The sequence below is a fragment of the Dendrobates tinctorius genome, unplaced genomic scaffold (assembly GCF_039654945.1).
Source record: "Dendrobates tinctorius isolate UK_male_01 unplaced genomic scaffold, ASM3965494v1 ptg000007l, whole genome shotgun sequence".
Classification (NCBI taxonomy): Eukaryota; Metazoa; Chordata; class Amphibia; order Anura; family Dendrobatidae; genus Dendrobates; species Dendrobates tinctorius.
The window spans coordinates 26,563,525-26,575,840 of record NW_027361675.1 but is presented as its reverse complement, the minus strand read 5'-3'; the positions used below and the strand labels follow the sequence as shown (position 1 = coordinate 26,575,840).

The following is a 12,316-nucleotide window of genomic DNA, read 5'->3' as shown; positions in this document are numbered from 1 at the left end:
CACACTCAGCTAAACCTAGTGTGCATGTGTATGTCAGTGAGAGAGGGGGATGTTGGCACAGCTACTGACGGAGGGTAGAACAACAGGTGGCAGAGCACAGATTTCTTTACATGCCAAAGTGCAATACAAAGAAAATATCATGCAAAAGGAAATCCTTCCTTTTAATCTGGAACTGCAGAGTTGCTGAAAAATGTTGATTACGGTATGTTCTGCACATAAAATAGCAAGTCCTCGCTTCCTGTACCTTAGATTACAGCTAGTTAATATGTCCTGTTTGGGATTTTGAATGTATCTTAAAAAGAGCAAAGATGTACCTGCATAAAACTAATATTGCTGTTCATTGTACAGGACTAACATTTGGTAAAAACAATACATAGTAACATAGTTTTGAAGGCTGAAGGAAGACCTTATGTCCATCTAGTTCAGCCTATTTTTCATGCAGCTGTTCTGCATTGTTGATCCTGGGGAAGGCAAAAAACCCACAGAGTAGAAGCCAATTTTCTCCATAGGGAAAAAACATGGATTTTTGTGAGTACTCACCGTAAAATCCTTTTCTCCGAGACGCTCATTGGGGGACACAGAGACTGTGGGTGTGTGCTTCTGCCGCCTGGAGGCCGACACTAAGTGTACAAAAAAAGAGTTAGCTCCTCCTCCGCCGCATACACCCTCGCCCCTAGGCCGGGCGTAACTCAGTTTAGTGCATAAGCAGTAGGAGAACGCGCCTTAAATTTAGGCAAAAAACTATATGTCTGAAAAAGGGGGCCACCCTAAACCCTGTACAAGGAATTGTAAAACTCAAAATAAGTAAATGCCAACTGGCTGATAGGGTGGGTGCTGTGTCCCCCAATGAGCGTCTCGGAGAAAAGGATTTTACGGTGAGTACTCACAAAAATCCATGTTTCTCCTTCGTCTCATTGGGGGACACAGAGACTGTGGGACGTCCTAAAGCAGTCCTCTGGGCGGGATCTTAGCTCACCCAATCCATGCTAATTTGCGCCCCTGATTAGAGGTGCGCAACTGCTGCCTGGAGAATCTTTCTTCCCAGGCTTGCATCCGAGGATGCCTGGGTATGTACGTTATAATGTTTGACAAACGTATGTAAACTGGACCAGGTAGCTGCTTTGCATACCTGCTCCGCTGAAGCCTGGTGTCGTAGTGCCCATGAGGCACCCACTGCCCGTGCCGAGTGAGCCTTGATCCCTGCCGGAACCGGCGTGCCACTGATTTGATAAGCTTCTTGGACCGTCAGGCGAACCCATCTGGCCAAAGTCGCTCTGGACGCAGCGAGCCCCTTCCGCCGTCCCTCTGGAACCACGAATAGAGAATCTGTCTGGCGGAATGGCGCCGTCCTTGTCACATACCTCCTAAGAGCTCTTACCAGATCCAGGGTGTGCAAAGCCTTCTCTACCCTGTGCACCGGTGCCGGGCAAAACGAAGGTAAGACGATGTCCTCGTTGATATGAAATGCAGACACAACCTTCGGCAAGAAGGGGGGAGCTGGCCTTAAAACTACCTTATCCTTATAAAAGGTTAGGAACGGTGGTTTACAAGATAAGGCCGCCAATTCCGAAACCCGCCTAATAGACGTTATGGCTACTAGAAAAACGACCTTTCTGGACAGGTAAGGCAAGGATACCTCTTGCAATGGTTCGAAAGGGGCCTCCTGAAGGGCTCTGAGCACCAAGTTCAGGTCCCATGATTCCGTCGGCGCCTTATAGGGGGGTACTAAATGTGCGACCCCTTGCATAAACGTCCTAACCTGCCAGACGGAAGCGACTTTTCGTTGGAAGAGTACCGACAGGGCCGAGATTTGCGTTCTGAGGGAACTCGGGGCCAACCCTGCGTCCAGCCCTGCCTGTAGAAAAGCCAGTACGTTGGGGATCGAAAAAACCAGAGGAGCCACTTCACGATCCCTACACAAACGGAAGAAAACTTCCCAAGTTCGATGATACACCCTCGCCGAGGAAGGCTTTCGGGCACTCACCATCGTGGCCGCCACATCGCGTCTGAATCCTGCCTGTGTTAACAGCCAAGATTCAATGGCCACGCCGTCAAACACAGGGCCCCTAAGTTCGGATGGCAGATCGGCCCTTGGGACAGTAAGTCCGGCCGATCTGGAAGACGCCAGGGTACGTCCACCACTAGTTGGACCAGATCTGCGTACCAGGCCCGCCGGGGCCAGTCCGGGGCCAGCAGAATTGCTGGAACCTTCTCCCTCCTTATTTTCCTGATAACTCTTGGAAGCAGCGGCAGCGGGGGGAACAAGTACGGGAGACGAAACTGGCTCCACGGGAGCACCAGCGCGTCTGCTGCGATTGCCTGCGGATCGAGGGATCGAGCAACAAACCTTAGTACTTTGGCATTCTCTCTGGATGCCATAAGGTCCACGTCTGGTGTCCCCCACCGTTGGCAGATCTGCTGAAAGACCTCGGGGTGCAGGGACCATTCCCCTGCCGCGACCCCCTGTCGGCTGAGAAAATCTGCCGCCCAGTTTTCGACTCCTGGGATGTGCACCGCTGAAATTACCACGCGGTTCTTCTCCGCCCAACGTAGTACCAGTCCGACCTCGCGCATGGCTGCCTGGCTGCGCGTGCCCCCTTGATGGTTGACATATGCTACTGCTGTAGCATTGTCCGTCTGGATGCGCACCGGCTGGTGTCTCAGGAAACACTGGAAATGCTGTAGGGCCAATCGTATTGCCCGTATCTCCAGAATGTTGATCGGGAGAACTATCTCCTGAACGGACCACCGCCCCTGGGCTATGTGACTCTGGAAAACTGCTCCCCAACCTTGCAGGCTTGCATCGGTCGTCACCACCAACCATTGTTCCGGGGGAAAGGGTTTCCCCTGGACCAGAGACGAGTCGCGAGTCCACCACCGGAGAGAACTCCGTACCAGCGGAGACAACTTGCACCGATGACTGAGAGACAGCAGCCTCCGGTCCCATGCTGTCAAGAGCGCATGCTGAAGCGGACGGAGATGGAACTGGGCAAACGGGATTGCTTCTATCGCCGCCACCATTGTGCCCAAAACACTCATGCCATACCGGATGGACCTGGAGCCCGGCTGTAGAAGGTTCCGTATCCCTTGCTTGATTTTTTGCGCCTTGTCCTGAGGGAGGATCACCAGCCCCCGGGAGGTGTCGAAAATCATGCCTAGGAACACAATTTTTTGGGCTGGAACCAAGGACGACTTGCTCCAATTGATCAGCCAGCCCAGACGGGCCAGGGTATCCAGAGTAATACTGACATTGTCCTGGCACTCCTGAAACGACGGCCCCTTTACCAAAAGGAAGGGAAAAAAAAAAAAAAAATCTAGTCTGGAACTCCAGACTGCGTGTGCCTCCATCAGACACTAAGCAAAAACTGAGTTACGCCCGGCCTAGGGGCGAGGGTGTATGCGGCGGAGGAGGAGCTAACTCTTTTTTTGTACACTTAGTGTCGGCCTCCAGGCGGCAGAAGCACACACCCACAGTCTCTGTGTCCCCCAATGAGACGAAGGAGAAAAAATTCCTTCCCCTAAGCTGGGTCAACCATCTACCTATAATATTCTGTTATTCGTAACCTTCTATACTGTTACTCACAAGAAAAGCATCCATTCCTTTCTTAAATTCATTCAGTGAGTTGGCCATCACCACTTCCTCAGGAAGAGAATTCCAGAGCCTCACTGCTCTTACCGTGAAGAACCCTCTTCTATGCTGGTGCAGAAATTGTCTTTCCTCCAAATGAAGAGAATGCCCCCTTGTTCTTGTCACAGTCCTTGGTACAAACAGTTCACTGGAGAGATCTCTGTATTGCCCTCTGATATACTTGTGCATATATATTAGGTCTCCCCTAAGTCTTCTCTTTTCTAGAGTAAATAGACCTAATTTTGATAACCTTTCTGGGTATTGTAGTGAAGCAACTGCATTTATCATTTTAGTAGCCCGCCTTTGAACCCTTTCAAGTTCAGTAATGTCTTTCTTGAGCACCGGCGTCCAAAATTGCACACAATACTCCAAGTGTGGTCTGACGAGTGATTTGTACAGAGGGAGAATTATGTTTTCATCTTGTGTCCCCAGACCTCTTCTAATGCATCCCATGACCCTATTTGCGTTGGTGGCAGCTGCCTGACACTGGGCACTCCAATTTAGCTTCTTATTGACTAAGATGCCTAAGTCTTTTTCCATGTCTGATTTCCCCAGCAGTTTCCCATTTAGTAAGTAATTGTAGCATCTGTATCTCCTTCCCATGTGCATAACCTTACACTTATCTGTGTTAAACCTCATGTGCCATTTTTCAGCCCAAATCTCCAATTTACTCAAATCTGTCTGTAGTTGCAAACTGTCCTCCTTTGTGTTAAGAATGGGAGGGGGGGATTAAGGGGAGAGATTACAAAATAGTAAAGTTTGGACACGTTTATTGCTTTGACAATAATGTCATATTGAACAGAATGGAAAAGACAACTTGACATGGATTCTATGATATGCTATTGGTTTGATATGTACTGATTTAAGCTAATAAAAAGAGTTTGAAAAAAAAAAAAAAAAAGAAGTGTAAAGACTCTTCCACATGGTCTGAGTAAATCAGGGTTTCCTTTGAGTAATCCATACATTATGAAATATTCATGTTCAGTCAGAAATCCTACATCATTGAGTATGGTCAGACTAGACTGAGGATGTCACTATGTGCAGTGTATCTTGACCATACACTATGTTTAGCAAGAATCCATACAAACTTTGTCAGTGGTTATATCCTGATGAAGTCTGACGACTTCGAAACGCATTGATAATAAAACTGCATCAAGTCTACTTTGTATCCTGGACTATTCTTTCGGATCTCCCATCAGCAGCGTGGATGACCCACCTATTGTTTTTCTTCTGGCATTTTAACGTTTTTTTTAACTCGTGGGACTGCACCAACTGACAAATTTAAGCTTGATCTTTATTGTGTGATACACAAGTATACGAGGTGAGCAATTCCCTGCATCTTATTGTCCTTTATCATTGGATAAGACCCTACTGCGCTTTGTGTTCTACAGTTTTTTCCTACTATCCTGTCATTTGTCGGAGTTGTCCGTCAGTCTGCCAGCTTGAGCAGCAGGAACAAGGTATTTGCATTGCTTCATAGTCAAACAGAGGTGAACCACACCTGGCTGACACCTTGTAGACTGCACCCTGAACTCAGGCTTGAACAAAGCTCCTTGGCCACTAAATCTTCAAGTCATGAGGATTCTCCATACAGCCCTGGCCTTAACACACACAAGCACACGTACACACGCCATTGAATCGTTTCCCTCAAAATAAAGCTCAACATTGAACATATGCATTAGAGGGGTTGTCTGGGAATTACATATTGACGACCTATCAATAAGAGGTCCACAATATGATATGAAATACCCAGTACCACCTCCGATCAGCTATGGTGGTTGCTGAATATAAGAACTGGATGGGTAAGAACACAGCGGCCATGTACATTGTTTAGTGGCCGGTGTAGAGTTCTGCGCTTTTCTGCTGCTCACTTGGTGTAGTTCTCAAAAAAAGCAAAAAAATAAATAAATGAAAAAAAAAAAAAAAAAAAAATCATGGGGCTGCTGTATTCCGCACAATACATTGTTTATATCTGGCAACCACCAGTGAAGAAAATGGCTAATAATAGGGGTGCCAGGAGTCTCCACGAGCTGAAATTAACAACCTACCCCACCGATAGGCGAGTCCTATCCAAGGCCCATATGGCACAGCATAAAATACTGGACATGGTTTCCTTTTGCCGGCTTACCTCGAATAGCATTGTGGAAATTGTCTATAACGACGGGTTCGTAGCCAGCTTCTGTCAGCTCCAAGACACAGTGGCTTCCTATGTAGCCAGCACCTCCCGTTACTAGAACCTTCTCCGCCATCGTTATTCAGATCTGGAAATAAAGGGGAGAGAAGTTATCTGCTTTTAGTAAAGAAAAAAGCTGCAGAACTTAGGAACTCTCTCAAGCAGGCTACGATTTAATGCTAATTAAAAACATGACTCTACCCCCCTCAGCTTTAGGATGGAGCAGTAAAATGCACAAAGGAGATAGTGTTCCTGGAAACGGCAGCAGAAGGAAAACTACAGCGACACACGAGAAGGAATAGCGCAAGCCGAGGCCACGGTCACCCAGCCTTCAGCCCAAATTATACATGAGACAGGGATAATTTATAGTTCAAAACATCTTCACCATACATCCATGGTACCAAGTACATCTGTGCCCAGGTAGGAAAATAGGAAAATTACTTTACATGGGTTTATTAAGCCAAGGATTTTTACTTTACAGTTTGTGGATCCATCCATTCCTTACGAGACCACTTGCAAAGTATTTCTTTTGCCTATTTTAGGTGCAACATATGATTTAGGTCCTATTGGCTTGTAAATATTATCAGTGGTTTTTTTCCTCCAGAGAATCAGGTCCATCGTAAAAATTTGGAGAGCGCTGGTTGCCATCCGTGTGCTATTTAACAGGTTGTAGAAGCTTTCCCCCCCCTTCTCCCTCATTAGTTTTAAATAGGTGTTGGAAGGATGGGAAATCTTGAAAAATGAAATTCTCAAAGCACAATTGTTAACAATTCCGAAAAGAGGGAAGAATAGGAAGCATTTGAGGAAGCCAGGATGGATGAACACAGAACTTAAGCACATGCTAAAAAGGAAGAAAAAAAAATGTTTATAAAATGGAAAGAGGGAGGCATATCTAAAGAAGAATATAATGCTGTCTGCAGAACCTGCAGGGCACAAATCAGATTATCTAAAGCTGACAATGAATTGAGGCTTGCAAGAGATGTCAAAAGCAGTAATAAAGGATTTTGGGGATATGTCAAAAGTAAAAGAAAAGTCAAAGATGCTATAGGATTTTTACAGGATGAAAATGATGAAATGGTAAGACAGGATGCTGAGAAGGCCGAACTTTTAAATTCCTATTTTGCATCTGTTTTCTCTCAGAAAGGAAATGTAACATCAACTGTTCTTCACTGTCCTATTAAGAGAATAATAGAATCCAGGATATCTATAAACAGAAAGATAGTGAGGAAACACAGCTAACCTAAATGAATTCAAGTCTCCAGGTCCAGATGAATTACACCCCAGAGTACTGAAGGAGAAAGCAAAAGAAATTTTAGAACCCCTCTCCATAATCTTTGAAAATTCTTGGAGAACAGGAGAAGTCCCAGAAGACTGGAGAAGAGCAAATGTTGTTCCTATCTTCAAAAAGGGGAAGAAGGTGGACCCAGGCAACTATAGGCCGGTGAGTCTGACTTCTATACCAGGAAAGATCTTTGAACAAATTATTAAACAACATGTATGTCAGTACCTGGATAAGAATGAAGTGATTAAACAGAGTCAGCATGGGTTTGTAACTAATAAGTCATGTCAGACTAACTTAATTTCCTTCTATGACGGAATCACTGATTGGGTGGATCAAGGAAATGCTGTAGATATAGTATATCTTGACTTCAGCAAAGCATTTGACAAAGTATCTCATACAATCCTTATTGAAAAAATGACTAAGTATGGAATGGACAAGGCAACTGTTAGGTGGATTCATAACTGGCTTAGTGATCGGACCCAAAGAGTGGTCGTAAATGGCTGCACATCCAGTTGGAAGAATTTCTCATGTGGGGTACCACAGGGCTCTGTCCTGGGCCCTGTATTGTTCAACATCTTTATCAACAATTTAGATGAAGGAATTGAGGGTAAACTGATTAAATTTGCTGATGACACAAAGCTAGGAGGGATAGCTAATACTAGAGAAGAGAGAGAGAGGATTCAAAAAGATATAAATAAACTGGAGAAGTGGGCAGCAACTAACAGAACGGTTTTTAACAGGGAAAAATGCAAAGTACTACATCTGGGCAATAAAAATGAAAAAAGCATATACAGAATGGGAGGAATAGGCCTAAGCAACAGCACATGTGAAAAAGACTTGGGTATACTAATAGATCACAGACTGATATGAGTCAACAGTGTGATGCAGCAGCAAAAAAGGCAAATGCAATTCTAGGATGTATTAACAGAAGCATACAGTCTAGATCACGTGAAGTCATTATTGCCCTCTACTCTTTGGTCAGACCTCATCTGGAATATTGTGTCCAGTTTTGGGCACCACATTTTAAAAAAAGACATCAACAAACTGGAGCAAGTTCAGAAAAGAGCAACCAGAATGGTGACCGGTCTGCAAACCCTGTCTTATGAGGAAAGGTTGCAGGATTTGGGATTATTTAGTTTGCAAAAGAGAAGACTGAGAGGAGACTTAATAGCTGTCTACAAATATCTAAACGGCTGTCACATTGTAGAAGGATAAACTTTATTCTCATTTGCACAAGGAAAGACTAGAAGCAATGGGATGAAACTGAATGGGAGGAGACACAGATTAGATATTAGAAAAAACTTTTGACAGAGTGATCAATGAGTGGAACAAGCTGCCACGAGAAGTGGTGAGTTCTCCTTCAATGGAAGTCTTCAAACAGAGGCTGGACAGACATCTGACTGGGATGATTTAGCGAATCCTGCTTTGAGCAGGGGGTTGGACCAAATGGTCCAGGAGGTCCCTTCCAACGCTACGATTCTATGATTGTTGGGTTATACATTTAATAGTGGAGATCCTTTAACAATATCTCAGATCTATATTAGCAAGTAATTAACTCACAAATAACATACAGATATCCTGGAAGGCTTCAGTTACCAGGTGGCGTCATACATGTGGCAGAGTTGACTCATCTGCCCTGCCTTGTTCTTGAGTATCTGGAACAACTAGTATTTTCTGACAATCTTTTTAGTCCTGAACAAAACTAAAGTTATCACAACACAAAGTCTGCCATGATGGCACCTCCTAATGTGATAATAGACACAATGACAATTGTATCACTGTCCTTATAGCAGTGCTGGTGGCGACCACCATATGTTAAACAATGTGTTTGTTCTTCATTGTCCATGGAGATGTCACATCTAATCACATCTGTTCCCAAAAGGTAAATATGCAAAGTAGGAGTCAACAGATAAAACTCAGACTGGAGGGCTCTTTCTAGACCCCATTCATAAAGCTGTCCATACTCTGTGATCAGTATCCTGCAAATCATTCAGTCACCCACAGTGCTAATGAGCTGTCAGAGTAGATAGTAGAAAAAAAAAAAGGTCCTTGTACATAAAGGATCAATGGGATAAAATCAGCCATAAACAGTGTCCTTGTCCTATACATATACAGTATATAAAGATACAGGTATGATGTAAACCCTAGACCAGCAGCAGTCCCTTGCCCATCATAGTTCCAGTGGCAGCCATGAGCACACGAGTGTGTGAATATTACGCAGGAGCAGATCTGCCTGATCTATCTACTCTTATACAAAACTAGCTTTGCATGGTCTGAACTCTTAAAGGGAATATGTCACTATTTTATTTGTGTATTAATAATCGATTATGTAATCATTTCATTTTTAAGAGAAAAATATTAAAACATTGCACTTAATTTTGTAATTTTTTTTCCTGCATCCGCAAGAGGCTGCCATTGTCATTTGCTGGTGCGTAAGTGTCTGAGCAGGGCACTATCACAATGCGAATGCGGTAACCCCCATGGCTGCGTCCAGCTGTGAACTGGGCATGTCCCCTTGTAGATTATAGCTGCGCCGTGAAGTACAGTTTCCCTGTCACCGCTCACAGTGTTCAGCTCCAACGTTGACAAGAGATGGTGGGATGCGGCGAGTATCAGAGCGGTGATCAGCAGCCTGATATTGCACTATTGTCAGTCTAAAGCTCTGTTCTCCCCGCTGGGGAAGTCCCCGACGCAGCACTGCTCTGCGCAGTGAGAACACTGCATACAGCAAAGATGTCTTCCAGCAGGGAGAACAGCGCAGCAGCCTGACGGAGCACAGCAGAGTAGTCATCGGCTGCAGTGCTCTGGACACTGACTCTGCTATGCCAGTGTAAGGCCAGTGTCACACATTCATTCTATTATACTTTTCCTGTGATTGGTCGTCACTTGGATTTGGCTTACAAATACTGATAGTGTGAACGTGGCCTAAGCCTCATACAGACGTCCCTGCATTACAGATATCTGAAGGAGGCTTTACGCTGACACAACAGAGCCGCATATCTAATCCCATCATGTGTGATACAACCCATAGAGAAACGTTTCCAATCCCAACATGTGACAGCGAGCAGCACCAACTAACAGAATTGGCGCTGCCATCCGTCCTCGGTGAAATGGTGCACGTGTTTTGCAGTCACCAATAAAATGGCTCCACACAATGATCCTAAACTTCATTCTCCCTTATCCTTGTGCAGACGACCAGAAGGGGCGGACATCAGAGCAGATCCTGCTGACATTTACAGCAGTCATAAGGCAAGGTTCACTCTGGGCGATGTTGTTTTTTTTCTGCAGCAAAACCGGAGTGCTTGGCAGGAAAGAAGCTACGGCTAGAACACAGGTTTTGCTGCGTTTTTTCATGCGTTTTTTTTCCATTCAGTTCAATTCAATGACTGAAAAAAAGCTGATAAAAGTGACATGCTCTATGTCTAAAAAAAACCATGCAAAGCACAAAATACCGATGAGAAAAAAAGCTGTGTGCGTGAGATTTCTGAAGTCTCATATACTTAACTGGTACTGTAGAACACAGCTGAAAATTACCATAAAAAACACAGCAAAACGCCCAGTGTGAACTTAGCCTAATGCGAGCTAGCGGGACACTAGGTTTTCATGGCAAGTTTCAGCAGCTGCTCCCCCTAGTGTTTCGAAATGGAACTTGTCAAATATTTTTAAATTATTTTTCATATTTTATACCAATTAAAAAATGTTAATATTTAAAAATAAAACATTATACACTTTACATTTCAATTGTTGGGTTTTTTTTTGGGGGGGGAATGACAACTGTAATGGCGCCTCCTTATGGATGAAAACAAGAAGATTCCTTCAGCCCACATGAAATCAGTATCATTGATCATTCACCGAGAATGATACAACATGGAAGCTTTGCTTCATTTTACATCATTTTAGATGAATTGTCCACAATGTAATAAACAAGGATGAAGGAGAAATGGTCTCCTTATAAATGACCATATGAACATGCAGCAGTCGGCGTCCCCTGCAGCCAGGCAGCCTGCCATCCGTGCCTGTGTATGGCAGTGCCGGCACTCACCTGTGCGCTGGGCTCCCGGGGCCGAGTGCCGGCTCCTCCGCTGCTCCAGTGACTTTACTTCCCGAACCTGTGTGCAGCAGAAGCGGAGCGAGGCCATTGGTGGGTTCTGCACGGGGGGGCGTGGCTATAGAGGAATTCTAAAGCGGCACACGCTGAGTTCCGGGTGTACATAGCTCCGCCCATACACGGACAGCCCCGCCTCCCATTCATACATCGTGACGACGTGGAACTTACACGTTGTCGTTGAGCGTCATCTCCACGCGTCCCCTCCGTGGGGTGTGATATAGTTGGTAGTGGGCTTTATTGGCGTTATTTTACAGGTTTAAACTCAAGGTTAGAGAAATTAATTATGGAACTCATTTGTACAAGCCATGACTTCTGTCTCACAGCCAAGGGGGAGGAACGAGCGGAAACGACGCAAGGTACATGGCATCCATCGTGTGACAGACCCACTGTGGCGTCGTGGCATTCATTAGAAGCGGAACCTAACGGCGAGACGTCGCTTAAAGGGGTTGTCCAGGCGAAACCGACAAGTCTGCAGTCACTGTGTGTGCGACTCCTCACAATGCGTGCACTGCACACTGTGAGGATTCTGCGGTGTCATGTGACCACAAATATGCGATGTGTATGTTCCCGGCCACAGTCCGACTCGGTGGGCGCTGCCTCGCTCCGTATTCTTGCATTGAGAGAGGCTGCGCCCATCTAGTCACATTTTGGCCGGGATACTTGTGGGTCACGTGATTGCCAGCAGCGGAGAATCCGCGCAGTGTGCAGTGTGCGCGTTGTGAAGATTCACAGGTCTGCAGTCACACTACTGTATGGCGTGACTGCAGACTTGTCGTTTTAGACTGGGCGACCCTATCAAACCCACTTCACGCAGCACAGATGTGAGGTAGCTCGGATCGCACGTCAGCTTCCCCTTGTCCCCGAAAACGCCACCATATCTTTATTCCACGCTTAATACAGATTCCAACTGCCTCCCTGACAATGCGCAGTAAGCCACGTGTACGCATCTCGGTTCCATCCACGCATCGCGCATACCCAGGGAGGACGTATGACACAGCTGCCATGAGATGTGCAGAGGCGACGGTAACGGTTGACTTGTGCTTCACCACTGCTTGTGGGGGTATCCACTGTGCACAGATGACCCCGTAGTTTTATCACTTTTTGGTCTCTACGTCATTTTTTGGG

The 12,316-nt window shown here is 45.6% G+C and overlaps 1 protein-coding gene across 1 annotated transcript in view; it reads right to left on the bottom strand.

Annotated features, from left to right (window-relative positions):
- The window catches only part of GALE (UDP-galactose-4-epimerase), a 28,090-nt gene extending 16,808 nt beyond the window's left edge, over positions 1 to 11,282 (bottom strand). The window contains exons 1-2 of the mRNA XM_073572927.1: positions 11,126 to 11,282; positions 5,757 to 5,889 (exon numbers count right to left, since the gene is read on the bottom strand). Coding sequence (XP_073429028.1) covers positions 5,757 to 5,877 — 121 coding nt within the window. The 5' untranslated portion in view covers positions 5,878 to 5,889; positions 11,126 to 11,282. The remainder of the gene's footprint in view (positions 1 to 5,756; positions 5,890 to 11,125) is intronic.
- Positions 11,283 to 12,316: the final 1,034 nt, after the last annotated feature.